Source organism: Gossypium raimondii, chromosome 13 (genome assembly GCF_025698545.1).
Source record: "Gossypium raimondii isolate GPD5lz chromosome 13, ASM2569854v1, whole genome shotgun sequence".
Taxonomy (NCBI): Eukaryota; Viridiplantae; Streptophyta; class Magnoliopsida; order Malvales; family Malvaceae; genus Gossypium; species Gossypium raimondii.
In genome coordinates, this window is record NC_068577.1 from 25,513,757 (window position 1) to 25,534,432 (window position 20,676).

General features: G+C 36.5%; 1 protein-coding gene and 2 pseudogenes across 1 annotated transcript; 1 reads left to right on the plus strand and 2 right to left on the minus strand.

The window, feature by feature from the left end:
* Positions 1-2,114: 2,114 nt before the first annotated feature.
* On the plus strand, positions 2,115-6,368 carry LOC105771906 (uncharacterized; annotated as a pseudogene).
* Positions 6,369-6,889: 521 nt separating this feature from the next.
* LOC105773545 (lysine-specific demethylase JMJ13-like) lies at positions 6,890-10,040 on the minus strand (annotated as a pseudogene).
* A 910-nt stretch (positions 10,041-10,950) lies between these two features.
* Positions 10,951-13,130, minus strand: LOC128036159 (uncharacterized). Its single transcript, XM_052627053.1, has 6 exons — positions 12,841-13,130; positions 12,530-12,794; positions 11,905-12,387; positions 11,774-11,856; positions 11,222-11,291; positions 10,951-11,091 (listed from the first exon to the last, which is right to left on the minus strand). Exons 1-6 carry the CDS (start codon positions 13,128-13,130, stop codon positions 10,951-10,953), a joined length of 1,332 nt encoding a protein of 443 aa, XP_052483013.1.
* Between the last annotated feature and the right edge of the window lie 7,546 nt (positions 13,131-20,676).

Genomic DNA, 20,676 nt, shown 5'->3' on the forward strand with positions numbered 1-20,676 from the left:
TGACACCATTTTTTGGATGGAAAACGGGGTCGACTTGGGTTTTGAAAAATGAAAACGAAAACGGGAGTCGCCACCAATCTTTTTTGATAAGGTGTGATTGGATCACCCGAAAAGTGGTTGTTTTTAATAAAATGTTTGATTTTATTAAAACAACAAGTTTAATCCATGAAATTGAAAAAAAGCGGGTTGAGAGTCGGTTACATACGAGGAAGGATTAGCACCCTCGTCGCCCAAAATTGGTACCTAGTTGATTACTTAATGTCTTAGTGTCGAAGATTGAAAACTTTAAAGAAATTTAAATCGATCCTTAAAAAAACTTGAATGGCATGGATTTAAATTCAATAGGATATTTGGCAATTTGGTTAAGCGAAATCGAAACCCAGCACCTTAGGGCATGTTCCTCGAATTTCCAGACGCAAAACATTGCCTTATTTTGAAATTTTTAAGAATGATATTAAGCCATTTGGTTGAACGAGAAAAATCGACACCCAGCACCTTAGGGCATGTTTTCTCGAATTTTCAAACGCAAAATATTACCTCAATTTTAAAAAAAAAAATTCCTTTTTTGAAATATGATATTTATATGCATAATGGAATAATAAACATGACAATGTGAATAAAAATGAACAAAAATGAATAATAAAATAAATCAATCATGCATATACCATAGCAAATAAATAAATAAATTAAAGCATAAAAAGGGCATATAAATAAATACATAAATGAACATAAAAAAACAATAAAGGAAATAGATGAAAATTATAACATATGGATATGTGTATGTACATATAAGGGAATATATATGTATGTATATATAAAAAATATGTATATATATGTATGAAAATTATTAAATATAGAAGTTTATATAAGTATGTATATACATGTATATGTATATAAAAGTTATAAAAATTTAAGTATATATATGTATATTCGTGAGAAAAGAAAAGAAAAGTATGTATATAGGTATATATATAGATGTATAGATAAATTATAAATATAAAATATAAGTATGTATAGATAAATTATAAATATAAAATATAAGTATGTATAAATGCATATATATATAGATAAAGTTATAAAATGTGTGCACGTATATGTATACATACTTTTCTTTTCTTTTCTCACGAATATACATATATATACTTAAATTTTTATAACTTTTATATACATATACATGTATATACATACTTATATAAACTTCTATATTTAATAATTTTCATACATATATATATATATTTTTTATATATACATACATATATATTTCTTTATATGTACATACACATATCCATATGTTATAATTTTCATCTATTTCCTTTATTGTTTTTTATGTTCATTTATGTATTTATTTATATGCCCTTTTTATGCTTTAATTAATTTATTTATTTGCTATGGTATATGCATGATTGATTTATTTTATTATTCATTTTTGTTCATTTTTATTCACATTGTCATGTTTATTATTCCATTATGCATATAAATATCATATTTCAAAAAAGGAATTTTTTTTTAAATTGAGGTAATATTTTGCGTTTGAAAATTCGAGAAAACATGCCCTAAGGTGCTGGGTGTCGATTTTTCTCGTTCAACCAAATAGCTAAATATCCTTTCAAAAATTTCTAATTGAGGTAATATTTAGCCTTTGGAAATTCGAGAAAACATGCCCTAAGGTGCTGGGTGTCGATTTTTTTCATTCAACCAAATGGCTTAATATCATTCTTAAAAATTTCAAAATAAGGCAATGTGTTGCGTCTGGAAATTCGAGGAACATGCCCTAAGGTGCTGGGTTTCGATTTCTCGTTTAACCAAATTGCCAAATATACTATTGAATTTAAATCCATGCCATTCAAGTTTTTTTTAAGGATCGTATTTTAAATTTCTTTAAAGTTTTTAATCTTCGACACTAAGACATTAAGTAATCAACTAGGTACCAATTTTGGGCGACGAGGTGCTAATCCTTCCTTAGCGTAATCGACTTTAACCCGTTATTTTTGAATTTCGTGGACCAAACTTGTTGTTTTAATAAAATCAAACCTTTATTAAAATAATCACTTTCAAAAAGACGGTGGCCCCTCCGCTGCTTTCATTTTTCAAACTCAAGTCAATTCTGCTTTCCATCCAAAAAATGGTGTCAACAATACTTTTAAGCAGGAGAGACAACGAGGAAGCCAAACAAGACCTAAGCTTGAAGATTGTCAAGAAGGAACTGTTAATGAAAGCGGCGATGTTTAAATTCAATGAATCGATTCCGTTTCAGTCGATCGAGACGTCGTCTCTGCTGTAGATTTGGCGTCCTCGTCTTCTCATGGGGGATCCATTGTAGCTGGTACCAGTGGCGGCGAAGAGGCGGCTTTGGATTTGGAAAGTAAGAAGATTGTTAAAAGGAAACAGAAGAAAACGAAAATTGAAAAGGTTAAAATTTTGTTATTCTTATTTCTAATTTTTAATCGAGTGTCCTGCTTTTAAAATTAGTAGCTGAAATTAATTTGAAAGAAAAATTCTTACTGCAAATAGTTGGTGAGATGATGGAGGTAAAGAATCATAATTTTGTTGAACTTATCATATACTTCGAGATTATGTGAATTAGATTAGTAATTAAGATGGCTTATGATAACAGTTTCAACTTGCAACTTAAGACTGTGAGGGGTCGTCATTGTTGGCTTTGCTATGACGTTTTGAATCCAGCTGCTCCCATTCTGTTCTTTGTTCAAAAGTATGATATTAAATGAATCGTTGTACTAATGTTATTGCGTATATTGTTTTCTGTTTGCTAGATTAATAAGTCTTTTCTTTTTGTCTCCTTCTTTGGTTCATAGTTCAGGGCATTCTTTCACAATAAAACTTGACTTTTTTCTTTCGGATAAATCTCAAAATCACACATAAATTTTGATCCAATTTGCAAGGTAACATGTGAACTTTGATTTTATGCAATTGCACACATCAAACTTTAATTTTAAACTTTGATTATGATCTAATCATGCACATACAGGAAAACAGATATAAGCAAAGTAAAATGATTTCAAGTATCCCATTAAACAAAATCAAAGTTCATGTTCACATTGCATATTGAATCAAAGTTCATGCATAATTTTATTATTTATCCCTTCTTTCCTGCAAACTTCTAGTAGAAACTGGCTTTTTGTTTTTTAAGTTTTTTATTGTTTTTGATAGAATGCCTGCTATTACATCTCTTCCTTTTTTTCTGGAAGAGGGGGGGGGGGTGATGTCCAAATATTTTGTGGAAATTCATGTTGAAGGACCTGCAAGGCAAGGTCAAGGGCACTCGCATTGGTGCTCCAATGCTCTTTCCAACACTCAAGTCAATATCTGATAGATGGTAGAGATATCAAGTAAAATGAGAGAATGAAAGAAGAGTAGAGAGAGGGAGAGATCTTACCTTCTTAGAGACCATTCACCATTAATATAGGGCACCATATTAATACTATCGTAGGTAATTTAAGGGCATAATTGTTTAATTTTCTGACTAACTCGTGGAAAAAGAATCATAATTTTGTTGAACTTTATAATTCCAAAATGCTACTTTGGTATGTTGGTATGAAGTTTGGTTGGTAAAATTGGCTTGGCTTATTAGCTATTGACACTACTTTCATTGCTGTAATAGTTTTCATTAGAGCTGATTATGTGTTGTTCTTGTTGAAATGGATTCAGTCTTGCAGCATGTAGTATGGGTATTTTTTAATTTGAAATCTGCAACTTATGAGAATTTTTTTTTTTGGTTATTGCACCAGATCGCCATTACAGAGAATGGAGAAAAAGCTGAGATGATAGAGAAAGCTCAGAAAGTTGAGGAGGCTATGATGGCTAAGGCAGCAGAAGCTATCGAATCTCTTGACCCAAATACTGTAGACATATCTGACAATCTTGTGTTCTGAAAGCTTCTTGTAAGTTTTGTTTTGAACTGTGGTTTAGAAGAAAACTATAATGGCATGGTTTTTAGTACCTCTTTGATATTTATTCTATCAGCGGGTCCGAGGTACTTTGATCCTCCAGACGGTGGTTGGGAAACATGCTATAATTGTGGTGAAGAAGGGCATATGGCAGTGAACTGGAAATCCGCTTTGAACTGGAAGAAACCATGCTTTGTGTGTGGGAGTTTGGATCATGGTGCTAGACAGTGCTCAAAGGTATGAAACAAGCACTGATGCAAAACTAAATGGCTTTCTTTCTTATCTTGAAGTCAATGACTTTTTTGAATTGTTCTGTGCCCTTTTCGGGGTTGGAAATGGGTAGGCTTTTTTCTCATAGGAGGCAAATGCATATATTAAAAGTTACCATACTGAAAAAGGGTTAGCCATGCATCTTTATTACTTATTTGAAAGTAATTTTTGTTGCCTTTGTATAAATAGATTCTTGAACCACTGTTGATATAATGATAATACCTTTTGGTGTTTGAGAGGATTGATAAGTCTCTCTTGGTGTCAGGTAGGCTTTAATTCTAATGATAAACAGACATGTCATTTACCTATTACATATTTGTGGTTTTCCTCTATTTATTTCACTTTCACATAGAAGTTGGAAAGTAATCCTACTAGTGATTGTTAATAGCATTTTTAGAAAGAATTTAACTTGTGTTATTATTATTTTTACATGCTTATAACTTTAATTTCTTTATAGAATTGCTTCATCTGCAAAAAATGTGGTCACCACGTCAAAGATTGTCCAGACAAATACAAGAGTAGCTCTAACCCTGGTAATATTTGTTTAAGATGTGGAGTTTCTGGGTATGACATGTTTTCATGCAGGAATGACTATTCTCAGGATGATATCAAGGTTTCTTCATGTTCCCTAGTATTCTTAATTATTGTCTTTTCCATTGCTGTTGCTTTAAGCTCTGTTATGGTTTTTGTTCTCTTAACTGTATTACTTATGTTTTTCCTCCCAAATCAGGAAATACAGTGTTATATCTGCAAGAGTTTTGGCCATATATGTTGTATTAACTTTGTTGATACCAGTCCAAGAGAAGTTTCCTGTTACAGATGTGGCCAACTTGGTCATACTGGTTTGGTGAGTTTCACACGATATGCTCATATTTTATTATTAGAATTAATAGGACGTATCGGTTCTAGCTGGAAAGGTTGTTTTATGTCAGTGAACTTATTTTCAGCATTGTGGTGTTTGATTCTTAATGTCCTCTGATATTTTCCTGTTGTCCTTTTTTTTTTTTAAAAAAAAGAAATATTATCTGATCTATTGCTTCATTTGTTCAGTTATTTATCATTTCCATTATTTTTTTTCAACGATTTGGTTCAGTGTTCGTGTGATTCCTTTTAGTTTCCAAAAGGTTTAAAAATCTCTTTTACCTCTGTTCATTCATACGAATCCGTTTCTCTTCACAATCTAGTTGGATTGAGTATTACTTTGAAATTTACCTATTTGCTAACATCATCGATGAGCATTTTGGTGCGGAATAGCATTTTTATGTAGTCATGTGGTGGGTCACTTGGAGAAACCAAGGAAACCACTGACAATCGGTCACCTAGCTTGTGCTACAAGTGTGGTGAAGGAGGGCACTTTGCACATGAATGCACTACTGGTACTGCATCATCTAGTTTATACTACAAGTGTGGAGGAGGACACTTTGCACGACAATGCACCACTGGTACTGCAGCATCTAGCTTATGCTACAAGTGTGGAGAAGGAGAACACTTTGCTCATGAATGCAGTTCCGCTATGGTAAATTTCAGTCTATTCTAGTTCTCAGAATCAATTGTCATCCCATTGTTTATTTATGTACTCTTTTTAATATGCAGAACAATAGTTCCGCTTGATATATTATCAACAAACACTACGTCATTGCAAAACAGGTTGGTAAAAGAAATCGTGAGTCATCTACTCCAAATCTAAGATCTCGTTTAGAAAATAAAGATCTCTTGGGATACAAGTCTGCACCTCATGATAATGGCAAGAGCCGCTGCAAAAGGAAAAAAATCCAGTTTGAAGAAAAAGGCTTCAATACACCACGAAAAGAAAAGAAAAGAGGTGGTTGGATTACAGAGGATCCTGGTGATTTCTCCTATAGGAAGTCCACAAGGAACCATTGGAATTCTCCCTCGACACCATCTAATCAGGGATGTTACAATGGTCATATATTAGGTTCTCAATCGTCTAAACCAAAGAATTTTCATAGATTCTCTGCATCAAGATTCAGCAATTTAGGCAATGATGAGCCGAGGAGGACTTACAATTGGTGGTAGGATATCATTTCTGTCTTTGTTTCTTCTTTCTGCTCATGTGGCTTCATTTAGATATGATAGAATCACATGCAATACTTTTGGACATAAAAATAGATCACATTTTCTTGCTCAGTTTTTCACTGGAGTAAAAATACTGAGATGACAGAATTGGTACCATCTTTTATTAGCAGTTGTGTAACAAAATCTACATCCAATGTCTATACATTATTGTGACCAAAATAAAATATTCCTAGACCCATTATGCAGAGGTTGAATAAAAAAGAAACAAAATCCCGGTAGTTAGCCTGTTGTAAAAAATGCCCTATGTTAGCAAAAAAAAGCCGTCGTTGCCCTCATTAAATGATGGATATGATAGGATTGTTTCATGGTAGGCTATCTTATTATGATTCTTCTTGGCAACTTTTGGCTCCACTTTGGCACTTTCTTCACAATGATGGTTCAACTCTCGCTCATTGACCCAATTCCATTAACAAAATGAAAGAAATGCAGAAATAGTAAGGGAATAAAAACATAATTTTTTACCTTGCGATGAAATCGAGTCATTCCGTGTTTAATGCAAGAGGATATATTTGACAATGGATACAAGGATAATTCTTGTTCAATTCCATTCTCTGAACCTTCTCCGAGTACTTGATATGCATCTACCATTTTCCACATGTCCTCTTGTATAAAAACAATTAGCTTCCCCGAACATCAGCACTGAAGTGAATTAACCACTGTATGCATGAAGCAGAAACAAGAAACCAATTAGTTTATTATTCCAGGGATCAAACAACTTGAAAATTCTTTTTGCGCTTTCAGAAACTAATTACCATGAAAAATACATGTATGATAGAAGCATCTATTGCATTCAAGGAAGGTCAAGTAGCAATCTCGTTTGCAGAGTTGACAAATAATAGTTCCTTGAGAAACGGCTGAATATGTAATTGATGGTTCTAAATTATGCAAGCGCCAAAGAACAATGTTAAGAGATTCAATATGTGTTACAAATGAACTCCTAACACAGGATTCAGAGGCCGTTTCTGTAATTCCATAATTTGAAGATTTGGATAAAATAATTGCTTCTTTGCAAAGGAGTTCCTCATAGGGAAGGATCACCGTCCAGCAACTATGTACATTAACTAGGCCAGCCACTGCTCCCCATGGAAACCAGTCCCCAAACGCGAAATTTACTGCCTCACCGCAATTGAAGCCTATACAAGAGAAAGAATCTTTACATCATTTTCATATGGAAAAGAGCAAAAGATATCGATCGAAGAAGGTTTATGCGGCCACCTTTAATTGAAAATGTATAGGATTCGAATGCCTTGACTGAATCCGGCATGGTATGCTCTAGGAAAGGTGATAACATACTCTCTTGCCATCTGCACAGCCTTGTGCACAGGAACATTATGTTGCAACAAAATGTTTGGAGGAAACATTGTTGTGTTCTCTGCTAGCAGTGCAGAAGCACCGACTTTGCCAATATGCGACAAGATGTTGGGGTCATAAACATAATCCCGAGCCACCTTGTCGAACTGAGAAGCTACATGACCAGGAACACCATACCAAGTCTTGGGTGCACCAGAATGATGATAGTTGATGCTGGAAACCAAAAGTACATATATCATATATTAAGAGAGACCAACATAAAAAGCATAACACAAAAAAATAAATGGAATTAAGGTGTAAGTTTACCTGTATAAAAAGTGATCTTCAACATGCCATGCAAATGTACTAAATAGCATGCCAATGTGTAGCATGGGAAACGTTATTCCCTGAGTTGGAAGTAAATTAAGATATAATGAATTAGCATTTTTATTAGAAATTAAAGACAAATTCAGGAGAAAGTATGATAAGTCGTACCGGTATTTGATAATCTAGCAACTGCAAACTACAGCTGGGCAACTGAGGGAAAGTCTGGGATTTGAAAAGAAAATAAAAAAAAGGATTTGAGAGATGAGTTAGATACATAATAAATTTAAAAACGTGAGGGGGGTTGGGTTAAAAAAGAAAACCTTCAAATTGCCATTGCTTTGGCCAAGCGGATCATTGGGATGAGAAAAAAAGGCAGAGCCATCAATATTGACACCATACTCGACTGTTGCAGTTCCACGAGCCATTTCACCCCAATATTACTTTTCCAAATAAACAGGAGAGAGAGCGGTAGTACTAGTAGTCTCATCAGCACCAAATCTTTTAGCAAATGCCTCATTCGCCGTCTTCTCAAAACTTTGGTAGTTATATGTACTGACATATATACAAGTATTAAAATGAATTTCTTAACTCATCAAACAGGACCTTTTATGGATAGTGCAAAAAATAGGTTACCTTTGAGTGATGAGGAAGTTTGGCATGTCACTCACATTCCATTCATGAAGCCGCAAATGTTGAATGTAAGATTTAAATTCAAACCCTCTTTGCTCCTTCATCAGTACATCAGAAGCTGGAACTGAAGCCTTCCATGTGGATACAATCTTGCACATTCCTGTATAACATATTACAAGTTCCCCAGTTTTCAAGTAACAAAGTCTCAAAATAACAACAATGTAGAATGAAGTAGAATTTATATATATACCATATTTGGAAGCTTGTGGAGCGATGGTGTGGAGAAAGACAAAGGGGTCTTTGAAGTCCTCGATTAATGGACGAAAGACGGGACATTGAGGAATTTGATCAACCCATAGGAGCTCCTTACTCAACTTGTATTTTTCAATAATCCTATGGTTGGAAGAGAGATTTGTTTCGAAACTCTTCCCTCGCTTTCTTCTTTGTTGGAACTAAGAATGCAAGATGAAGGAAGTTAATAGAGACTTGAGCTAGAAGGCTCAATGACTTGCTAAGAAAACAAGCAGAATCAGGCTTGAAGAACAAAAGAAAGCAGAATTTTAAGCAGAGAACTAAGAGAGAATTTGATGAAAATTGATTCATTCATGTTTGAAAATGTAAACGTTACATATATCAAGTGATTGTGAAGTTGATTATAGCAAAAATTTACCTAAACACACCTAACTCCACTAACATTGCCTTGAAACTAATAAAACATTGCTTGTACATCTTGTTGTGCTGATTTATCAAATCTTATCAACACTAACTTATAACAAACTATTACAAACTTGGTTCAAATCTAAATAAGCAACAAAACATAAGCTGAAAAGTAACAAAATGGCAACATGTGCTCTAGCTGCAATTTGCATGGCTCGGGCAGCTTGATCTGCTCCTTGTGCTACTTCTTGTGCTTTATGAAAGCCAACTTCAACACTCCTCATTGGCTTGTATGTTGCATACTCCCAATTTAGCTCTTAAAACTTTGAATCTTAATACACAAAGAGGTTTTGTCAAGATATCAGCAAGCTGATCTTCAGAACTGCAATGAATCAATCTAACTTCTTGAGATTGTTCCATTTCTCTAAAAAAATGAAACTTTATCTTGAAATGCTTTGTTCTCCCATGGAATACTAGATTTTTTGCAATTGCAACAGTAGATTTGTTGTCACATTTAATCTCTATTGCTTCCCTTTGGTGTAGATTCAAATCAACCATGATTTTTCTTAACCAAACAGCTTGGTTAATAGCTCCTGCAGCTGCCACATATTCTGCTTCAGCATTTGATTGAGCAACAACATTTTGCTTCTTCGAACTCCAACAAAAAATGGCTGAACCAAGGGTATACAAATACCTTGAGGTGCTCTTCATATCATCTATCGATCCAGCCCAATCACTATCAGCATAACCAAGTAGCTTCATGCTATCAACTTTGGTAAACATCATTCCAAAGTTTAGTGTACCTTTGATGTACCTAATAACTCTTTTGGCAGCTTGGAAATGCTTCACATTGCAGTAATGCATGAATCTAGTTAGCAGACTTATAGCAAACATGATGTCTGGTCTCGTGGCTGTCAAATAAAGCAAACATCCAACCAAACTCCTGTAGGTTGACTCAACTACTTTATCAAAATCACCTTAGCTGGTCAAATTTTCTCCAACAGCAATTGGTGTGCTTCTAGCCTTGCAATTTTCCAAAGAGAATTTGTTTAGAATCTTCAAGGTAAAAGCCTTTTGGCTTAAGAAAAATGCCTTGCTGATTCTGTGACATTTCCATGCCAAGGAAGTAAGTCATTTATCCCAAGCCTGACATCTCGAACATGTTTTCCATTTTGCCTTTGAAATTAGCCAATATGGCATTGTTTCCTCCTGTCACCAGCAGGTCATCCACAAACAAGGAGGCTATGAGCTGTGTTTCATCACCTTCCTTCTTCACATACAAGGTTGGCTCACTGATGCTTCTCTCGAACCCCAAGCTAGCTAGATAGCTATCGATTCTGTCATACCAGGCTCTTGGTGCTTGTTTCAAGCCATACAAGGTCTTTTTCAGCTTATACAATTTATCCTCTTCACCAACAACTTTGAAACCATCAGGCTGCTCAACACAAATCTCCTTATCAAGAAAACCATTGAGGAAGAAAGACTTTACATCTAGTTGATATATCTTCCATTGCTTCTGTACAACCAACAGCCTGATTGTGTCAAGTCTAACCACTGGTGCAAACATCTCAAAGTAGTCAATGCCATACTTCTGATTAAATCCCTTCACTACCAGCCTTGCCTTCAGCTTGTTCAAAGTTCCATCAGTATTATGCTTGGCTCGAAACACCTACTTTACTCCTATGACCTTTCTGTTGGCTGGTCTTGCAACTAGCTCCCTGGTCTGATTCTTGTCAATCATGCTCATTTCATTGAGCATAGCCTGTTTCCATCATTATTGAGCTTCAGCCTCTTCAAAACAACTTGGTTCAACAGCAGCCACATCAGTCCTCTCATATATTTCAGCCAATGGTCTTGTTCCCCTAACTAACACATCATTAATGTTCATTTCAGGATCATTTTGATCAGCTTCAATCTGATTTGACACTAGACCTTCAGCAACAGTCTCTGGTTCATTTTTATCCCAGTTCTAGCCTGACTTCTCATCAAACACAACATCTCTGCTCACAAAGACTTTGTTGGTTAAAGGATCCAAAATCCTATACCTTTTCTTCACACTGTTGTAGCCCATCAAGATGCCAGGTTAAGCCTTCTTGGCTAACTTGTCCTTTTTTACTGCAGGAATATGTTCATAACATATGCATCCAAAGACCTTCAGGTGAGCAAGTGATGGTTTGAACCCAAACCAGACCTCGAATGGAGTTTTTTGAACCAATACTTTGGTTGGTAGCCTGTTTTGAAGATATATAGCAGTGTTAACTGCCTCAGCCCATAAGGTCTTGGGCAAATTTCTCTCAAACAATAAACATCTTGCCATAACCATTAAGCTTCTATTCTTTCTCTCACTTACACCATTCTGCTGAGGTGTATAGGTGTTGGTGAGCTAGTGCTTGATGCTTGCTTCATCACAAAAACCCTGAAACATAGCTGAAGTATACTCTGTCCCATTATCTGACCTTAATATATTTAACTTGCAACCTGTTTTTGTTTCTACTGCAGCCTTAAACTTCCAAAATGCTAAGGCCACTTCTGATTTGTGCTTTAAAAAGTAAACCCAACAAAACCTAGAGTAATCATCAATGAAAATGATAAAATACCTGCTGCCATTCAAAGACTGTATCTTCATAGGGTTGTACACATTAGTGTGGAGTAGTTGCAGCTTTTCAGAGGCTTTCCAGGCCTTGTTCAAAGGAAATGGTAGTCTAGCTTACTTTCATAACTGACACACTTCACAAACATCTTCTTTCTCGACTGATTTGGAGAAGTTTTCAACCAAGTCCCCTTTTGTCAGTTGAACTAGTGACTTGTAGTTGTCATGACCTAGCCTTTTGTGCCATAACTTAGACTTATCTAAGACAACTGTGTAAGCACTATCTGAACTATTGTTCCAATCCACTACAAAACTTCTGTCAGCCATGGTCATTGACATGAGTTTGGATCCACTTAGATCTCTAATTTGGCGTTCTTTGCCTTTGAATACAACCGAGTATCCTTTTTCAAGCAACTGAGCAATACTAAGCAGATTTCTATCAATTTCAGGCATAAACAAGATATTAGAAACAAGTTTGGTACCTGTAGGAGTGTCAATCAGCACATCTCTCTTGCCTTTTACTTTGATGAAGTGTCCATTGCCAACTTTTACCCTTGTTTTAAAGCTTCTATCTATGTTCTTGAAGATAGCAGCATTAGGGTCATGTGGTTTGTCCAGCCACTGTCAATCAACCATCATTTTGTGGCTTTTCTTTTGGTAGCTGAGCATGAGACAACAAGGACTTGCTCTTCTTGATCATTACCTTCTTCTGCCACTTGAGCTTTAACTCTAGGCTGTTGAGGCTAATTTTGCTTTAGCTTGCCTTTGTTTCTGCAAACCTTATCAGAATGGCCCATCCTTTTGCAGACTTTGCACTGCAGATCAGGCCTGAACCAACAATTTGCTTCTGGATGACTGAGCCTTTTGCAATGTGGGCAAGGTGGATACCTTTTTCTTGCTCCATCTCTTCTAGGCTTGTCTGACCAGGTCTTCTTCCCTTTGTGGCCAGAGGAGCTCGAGGTAGGTCTGCTCTTGGCTTGGAAGGCACTTTCTTGATGCTCCTCCTACCTGCTAGCTTTTCTCTGTTCCTGAGCATAGAGAGCATTGATCAGCTCAGTCAAGGAGATGCTTGACAGATCTCTTGAATCTTCCAGGGAAGAAATCTTGGCTTCATATCTCTCAGGCAAGGTTGAGATAACCTTCTCTACAAATCTTCCTTCACTAAACTGATCCCTAAGCAATTTGATGCTGTTCACAACAACCATGATTCTGTCTGAATATTGCTTCACTGTTTTTTCTTCCTTCATCTTCAAAATTTTAAAGTTCCTTCTCAAATTCAATAGTTGTTGTTGTCTCATTCTTTCAGTCCCTTGAAACTCCTTCTTCAGCCTATCCCAGGCTTGTTTTGGAGACTCATAAGCCATGATCCTTATGAAAATCACAGACACACTGTTTTTGATGCATGACATGGCCTTGTGTCTTTTGGTTCTTTCATCTGTGTGCTGCCTGATCTAAGCCGTAGTAGGATTGGCTCTTATAGGTGCTGGTTCAACATCTGAATTAACAACCTCCCATAGGTCAAATACCTGCAGGTAGGTCTTTATTTTTACTACTCAAATGTGGTAGCCTTCTCCATTGAACACTGATGGTGGAGCTGGAGAGAATCCAGATGAAGACATGGTTTTAAGATTGAAAAATGACAGGTCCAATAAGAAGATGAGCTCTAGATACCAATTGTTAGAACTAAGAATGCAAGATGAATGAAGTTAACAAAGACTTGAGCTAGAAGGCTCAATGACTTGCTGAGCAAACAAGAAAAATCGGGCTTGAAGAACAAAAGAAAGCAAAATTTTAAGCAGAGAACTAAGAGAGAATTTGATGAAAATTGATTCATTCATGTTTGAAAATGCAAACGTTTCATATATCAAGTGATTCTGAAGTTGATTACAGCAAATATTTACCTAAACACACCTAACTCCACTAACATTGCCTTGAAACTAATAAAACATTGCTTGTACATCTTGTTGTGCTGATTTATCAAATCTTATCAGCACCAACTTGCAACAAACTCATTACAAACTTGGTTCAAATCTAACTAAGCAACAAAAAATAAGCTGAAAAGTAACAAAATGACAACATGTGCTCTAGCTGCAATTTGCATGGCTCGAGCAACTTGATCTGCTCCTTGTGCTACTTCTTATGCTGCATGAAAACCAACTTCAACATTCTTTCACATGAATCAACCTTATTTGAGCTCATCTCCTTTTTTTTCCTAATATTAAACTCCCTAAGATAATCTCTCTTACTTTCACCCCCCACACCCACCCAATTAAATTTCTTAGAAACCAAACAAACCCCAAAAGAAAAAACGTATATAATAAGACTAGAGATAGAGAGAGAGGAATTGTTGGTGGGTTACAAAAACATGCAAAGGGAAAGGAGAAACCCTAAACTTGTGGGTGGGTTAGTAAACGACTCCATATTAAAATAGACGAGAAGAGCATTGTTTTCTAACTTTGTAAAGAGCCCAAAGCATCGAAGGAAATATTTTTCCAGTTTCTTGGGAACCAAACAGTTGCAACTTATTGAGATAATACTCATTTCCATATCATCAAGAAATATACACTGAGGTATTTTATAAGAAATACATGAGGAGCAGTTATTAGCTGCTCATTAACTGACTAACAACTAACTGCCTTTCTTTAACTACTTCTATATTCCTAACATGGCCCATGCATCTTGACTGCCTACGTTCCTGACGATACTCGCCCTACTTTTGTAACAACATTTCTTTCCACAGAACCACCCTAAGTTTTCGTCTGAACTTGTCAAACCATTCTGCTGACAATGGTTTAGTCAAAACATCAGCTACTTGCTCTTGTCCAAATACGTGACCTACTTGCAGCGACCCGTTCACCACCTTTTCTCTTACAAAAAATAGGTCTAACTCCACGTGTTTGAATTTGGAATGCATGACTGGGTTGTTAGCTACTGCAATGGCAGCAGAACTGTCACACCAAACCAGCGTCTTACTGCACACCTCCACTCCAAGTTCTATCAGCAATGATCGAATCCATTCTATCTCTGCAGTGACATGTGCAAGACTACGATACTCAGCCTCTACCGTGGATCTTGATACAACACGTTGCTTCTTGGAGCTCCAAGAGACGGGATTTCCACCAAAGAAAACACAAAACCCCGATGTTGACCGTCGGTCATCAATATCAGACCCCCAACTAGCATCGGAATAACCTTCGAGAATGAGTTTGGAGTGTTGAGTGAACTGTAATCCAAACTCCAATGTTCCTTGTAGATACCGTATAATTCTTTTAACAGCTTTGAAGTGTGTATCGAGAGGTTTGTGCATGTATTGGCATACCTTATTGACAGCAAATGCAATGTCTGGTCTTGTTATGACCACGTATTGAAGAGCTCCTACAACACTCTGAAACAGACCTTCATCTTCTATAGGATTACCTTCTTGAGTAGACAGCTTACATGTAGTGATCATCAGGGTAGGTAAGGGTTTGGACATCTCCATGGACGCTCGTCGAAGTAGGTCCAGAATATACTTCTTTTGGTTGAGAAATAAACCATTCGAAGTGTATGTTACTTCGATTCCAAGAAAATAGGTCAAGGGACCTAAATCTTTCAGAGAAAACTTATCATTAAGGCCTTTTACAAATTCATCAATAGCCTGAGAATTGTTGCCAGTAATGATTATATCATCAACGTAGACGAGGACATACAGGCTTTGAGACTGGTCTCGTTGAATGAATAGTGAACTGTCGGCCTTAGATGCAACAAAATTTTCCGCCCCTAAGAACTCTCGAAGTTTATGAAACCACGCACGAGGAGCCTGCTTCAAACCGTAGAGAGCTTTCCGCAATTTGCAAACAAGTGGCTGACCATTGGCTGAGTATTGTTCAAAACCTAGTGGTTGAGCCATGTAAATCTCTTCATTCAGGTCCCCATTTAAGAACGTGTTGTTGACATCTACTTGTCGGAGAGGCCATCCACGAGAGACTGCAAGAGACAAGATCACCCTAATCGTTGTTGGCTTGATCACTAGACTAAAGGTTTCAAAAAAATCAACACCTGCTTCCTGTAAGTAGCCTTTAACAACTAATCGGCCCTTGTAACGAGCCACTGTTCCATCAGCGTGTCGTTTTATCTGAAAGATCCATTTGCATCCCACTGCTCGACGCCCTGTAGGTAATGGGACAAGATCCCACGTTCTGTTTGCTAACAAAGCTTGATACTCAGCCTGTGCAGCTTCAGTCCAGGCAGTGCTTTTGAAAGCTTCAGCAATAGTGATTGGTTCCGTCTCCTCTTGAATGGTAGAGAACACTCTTGGCTTAAACACGCCACTCTTTGACCGAGTACACATAGGGTGTCTGTTAACAATAGGAGCGACCTGTGCAACAGGTGGAGACACTTGTGAGGATGGTTCTGGACTGCAGTGTGTAGGTAAATTGACTGCACTGTCCAAATTACTGGGTGCCACGCTGGAACCGGTGGATGAACTAGACCCTGAAGAGTGAGCATGTATGTGATCAGAAGGGGATGAACTAGCATACGATGGTCGTGAAGTTGACTGACCAGTCGGGCGAACTACTGGAATAGCATTCTGTTGGTGACAAAACCTGACACTAGTGTCGGTTTGTGATGAAGGGAACCCGTTTTGAAACGGAAACAGCAGTTCATTGAAAACAACATGTCGTGAGACATAAACCCTGCCATCTGGAGACAAACACCTATACCCTTTCTGGTTGGAACTTTCGCCAAGAAAAACGCATTGTTGAGACCGGAATTGAAGCTTGTGTTTCTGAAAAGGACGTAGACATGGAAAACAAGCGCTCCCAAATACCTTCAATCGAGAATAATCTGGTCTGGCTTTAAACAAATTTTCATAGGGGGTTTCGTGTTCCAAGACAGGAGATGGTAACCTGTTGATAAGATGAACTGCTTGAGAGAAAGCAGACGTCCAATACTTCAGAGGCATTGAAGCACGGGCTAGTAACGCTAGTCCCATATCAACTATATGACGGTGCCTGCGTTCTGCTATCCCATTTTGTTCGGACGTGTGTGGGTATGTTAGCCGATGTTGAACTCCCAAACTAGCCAGAGTGTTAGACAAAGACCTGTATTCACCTCCTCCATCTGTCTGCAACATTTTGATGTGTGTGCCAAACTGTACTTGAATCATCTTGTGAAACAGAAGAAAACATTTGAACACTTCATTCTTTGACTTAAGAAAATACAACCAAGAAAACCGACTGTACACATCCACAAACAACACATAGTAAGTGAAGCCATTTGAAGATACATGGGAAGGTCCGCAAACATCAGAAACAACTAATTCAAACAGGGCTGAATATACAGTTCTAGAAGCACTAAATGGCAGTTTATGAGCCTTGCTTATCTGACAAGCTGAGCATACAGAGTGTAACTTGTTATGCTTGAATGGAACTTCACAATATTTCAAGACTCGAGCAAGAACATTGGGACATGGATGTCCTAGTCTGTCATGCCAAACTTCAACAGAGGGGGTTGTCTGGACGTTGCTCACACTAGGAGACTTTAGTCCTTGGACATAGAGAAGCCGTGGTGAAGAAGAAGAAGAAACATCAAACCTGTACAAGCCATTATGCATGTGGCCCTCCAGTAAGATCGTCCCTGTTTGTATGTCCTTCACAAAGCAGAGAAAAGGATGAAACTCAAAGTAAACTGCATTTTCTCTTGCAAATTGTCCTACAGAAATTAAATTTTTACAAACTAAGGGAACATGCAGAACGTTCTTTAGATGCAACAGCCGAGAACCAGTGACAAAGGTTGAAGAACCAACATTAGCAATGGAAACTAACTCACCATTACCCATAGAGACCTTGTTGGTACCTGTGTAGGTCGAAGTATTCTGTAGGCCAGTTACACTCGGGGTGATAAGATTTGTCGCACCAGAGTCAGGATACCACATCTGGCTAGGCACTGTAGAGTGACACGTAGATGTAGAAGACGGACATGAATGGCAATTGTTTTGGGAGAGACAACAACTTGTAGGAGCATAATGAAATTGATGATAGTTAACAGCCACCGAGGAACTCGAATCAGTACCAGAAAAATTTTCATCAAATCGATGATAATAAGTTTGCACCAAATGTCCAACTTTACCACATAATTGACATTGTGGCCGAGACCTAGACCATCCTCGACCCGAGCCACGAGCACGACCACGAGACCATCCACGACCGGAGCCTCTCTGTCCACGAGAGGAGTCACGATTAGAATCTGAGTTGGACTTCAAGTTGTCAGACGTGCCTTGCTGCGTATTAGAGACCAAATTGGCTTGCAAAGGTGCCTCAGATAACTGACTTAACTGATGTTCTTCACAGTCGAGGAGCATTTCAGTAATGAGATCAAGACTCAAAGACGTAGCTGCAGCAAGAACCCGGATGGACTCAAATTCAATAGGAAGACCGGCCAGAACAACACTGATTTGTTCTTGTTCAGAAACTGGACTCCCAGCAGTAGTCAGATTATCACATAGAGTTTTGACCTTGGAAAGATACTCCTTAACTGAAAGACCCGCTTTTTTGATCGAATAAAGAGCATGCCTCATACTGGATAGCCTAACGTTGGACTTAGCACCAAATCTTCTGTCAATGGTAGTCCAAATATCGAAACTAGTTTTGGCTTTGGTTAAATGAATCAAAATATCATCAGAAACCGTAGATAAAAGCCATGCTGCCAAGAACTTATCTTGTTTGTGATGAACAAGAAATGCTGGATTCGCCACAAGCTGACCATCAGACCCCGAAATCAGCGCAGGCGGGGAACGTGTAGTGCCTTGTACAAACCCTTCCAGGCCATATCCTTCAAGAATCAACAGCAATTGATGTTTCCAGAGCAAGAAATTTTGATTGGTGAGCTTAATTGTGTCATGTTTAGCAAAATATTGAACGGTTGTCAAACTAGAACCTCCAGAATCGGGTGAAAGTATCGCAGCATCGGAGTCACTGGAGTGACGAGGCGTATCACTTGCTGGAACACCATCTGTAGCCATGAGCCCAGCTCACTGAGAAAAGAAGAGAAAAAAAAATTATGCCAGAGATACTATGGCTCTTGATACCATATTGAGATAATACTCATTTCCATATCATCAAGAAATATACACTGAGGTATTTTATAAGAAATACATGAGGAGCAGTTATTAGCTGCTCATTAACTGACTAACAACTAACTGCCTTTCTTTAACGACTTCTATATTCCTAACACAACTTTTCAAAGTAAGGTGTGTGCATGGATGGGATAGAAACTAGAAAACAAATTGAGGTTGACTTAAAGTTTCTTGTCAACCAAACATACCCAAGGAAAAGGAAATACAAACCAGGAAAATATGCAATGCGTTTTTTCCCAGCAAAGAGAAAGGAAAGATTTTTCTCGAGAAAATTTGCAAGAAACGAAGAGAGAAAAATTCAGAAGAGAGTGGCCAAACAGTCAAATATGTGTCTTGCGGTCTGTCAATCAATGTGTTTTATAACACTGCTTTAAGCGCCTTCGTGAAACAACTTTACAAAAATCATTGGAAGGAGACGTGGTAACCTTTCATTGATTGGAATCTAATTTCTTTTCTTGACGACGAGGAACCAGTAGTTTTTATTTATTTGTGTCCGCTCCCCCTATCTTTTTGAAATTTAATTTTCGATGTTAATAGTTTGATTATATGATTAGATGGAAGTTTTAATAAAATTTCTAAAGTTATTAACAAATATTAAACCTAAAATTCAACATATTTCGACTATTTCATATTCAAACACTAGGTTTAATGTTAATTATATATCCGATTTTGATACATTTTTCTAATTTGATATCTATGTAATTTTCTAGTCCAATATGATATACGTGTTTGACAAAAGTTATAAATTTTAGTACCCAAGGAAACAATATTAACTTTTTAGTGTTTAATTAATTCATGTATCATGGTGGATTCAATGAAAGTTAATTTCTAATATTATTAGATTTGAATTTTTCATAATTTTGTAAATATAATATATTTAGTGTTAATTGTGTATTTATTTAATTTTGTGTTAATTTGTCAAATATAATCCTAAATCAAACATTAAAAATTAACACTATTACAATACATAACTTTTATCAAGTACGTCGAGTCAAAAAAAAAACTTTTATCAAGTACGTATACATTAATTAGACCAAAAATAACCTGAGTGCCACATGAAATATCAAACTTAAGTATTGTAATTTTTGGGGCAAAACCTAATTGTAATTAACAATTAATAAATATATGTTTTTATTTTGTTGAAAATAAAAACATGCTTTCTAAATATGAGGCTAAATTATAATAATAATAATAATAATTATTATTATTTTGAAAAGTAGCTCTTTACTACCACGAGAAGAGAGTGAAATGCAGAAAACATATAGATGAAGGGCATGGTGAACATCGCTAAGAGTCTCCCAACGTCTCAACCAGAAGAACTAATGATCAACAACAGAAAACACAATGAAACCATTCTTTTGATGATTGGATGGAAAATTGGTGGAAATATCGATTCAATAAAAATATAAATTAAACTTAAACAACAGTCTAAACTAATTTTATAATTCTTTTCAATATTATTTTATTTTAAAATTTTTTAATAATATATTTACTTTGACTCGCTTAAATCCATCCAATCAAAAACTAATAATATGAGGGATTCAACAAGTGAAAAACACTCTAAAAATGTCTGGGTATTTATTCCATTTGCTAAAATACCTATACTTTAACAAAATTGTATACTTTTAATTTGCCTCAGATTATATTTTAGTCACTTATGTTTGAAATATTATATTTTAGTCACTTAAGTTATTATTTTGTTACGAAATACTCACTCTACCGTTAAGCTCTGTTACCTCCTTAACGACAATCCTACGCGGCAGTCTAAATGGGTTTTAAATATAAACTTAAAT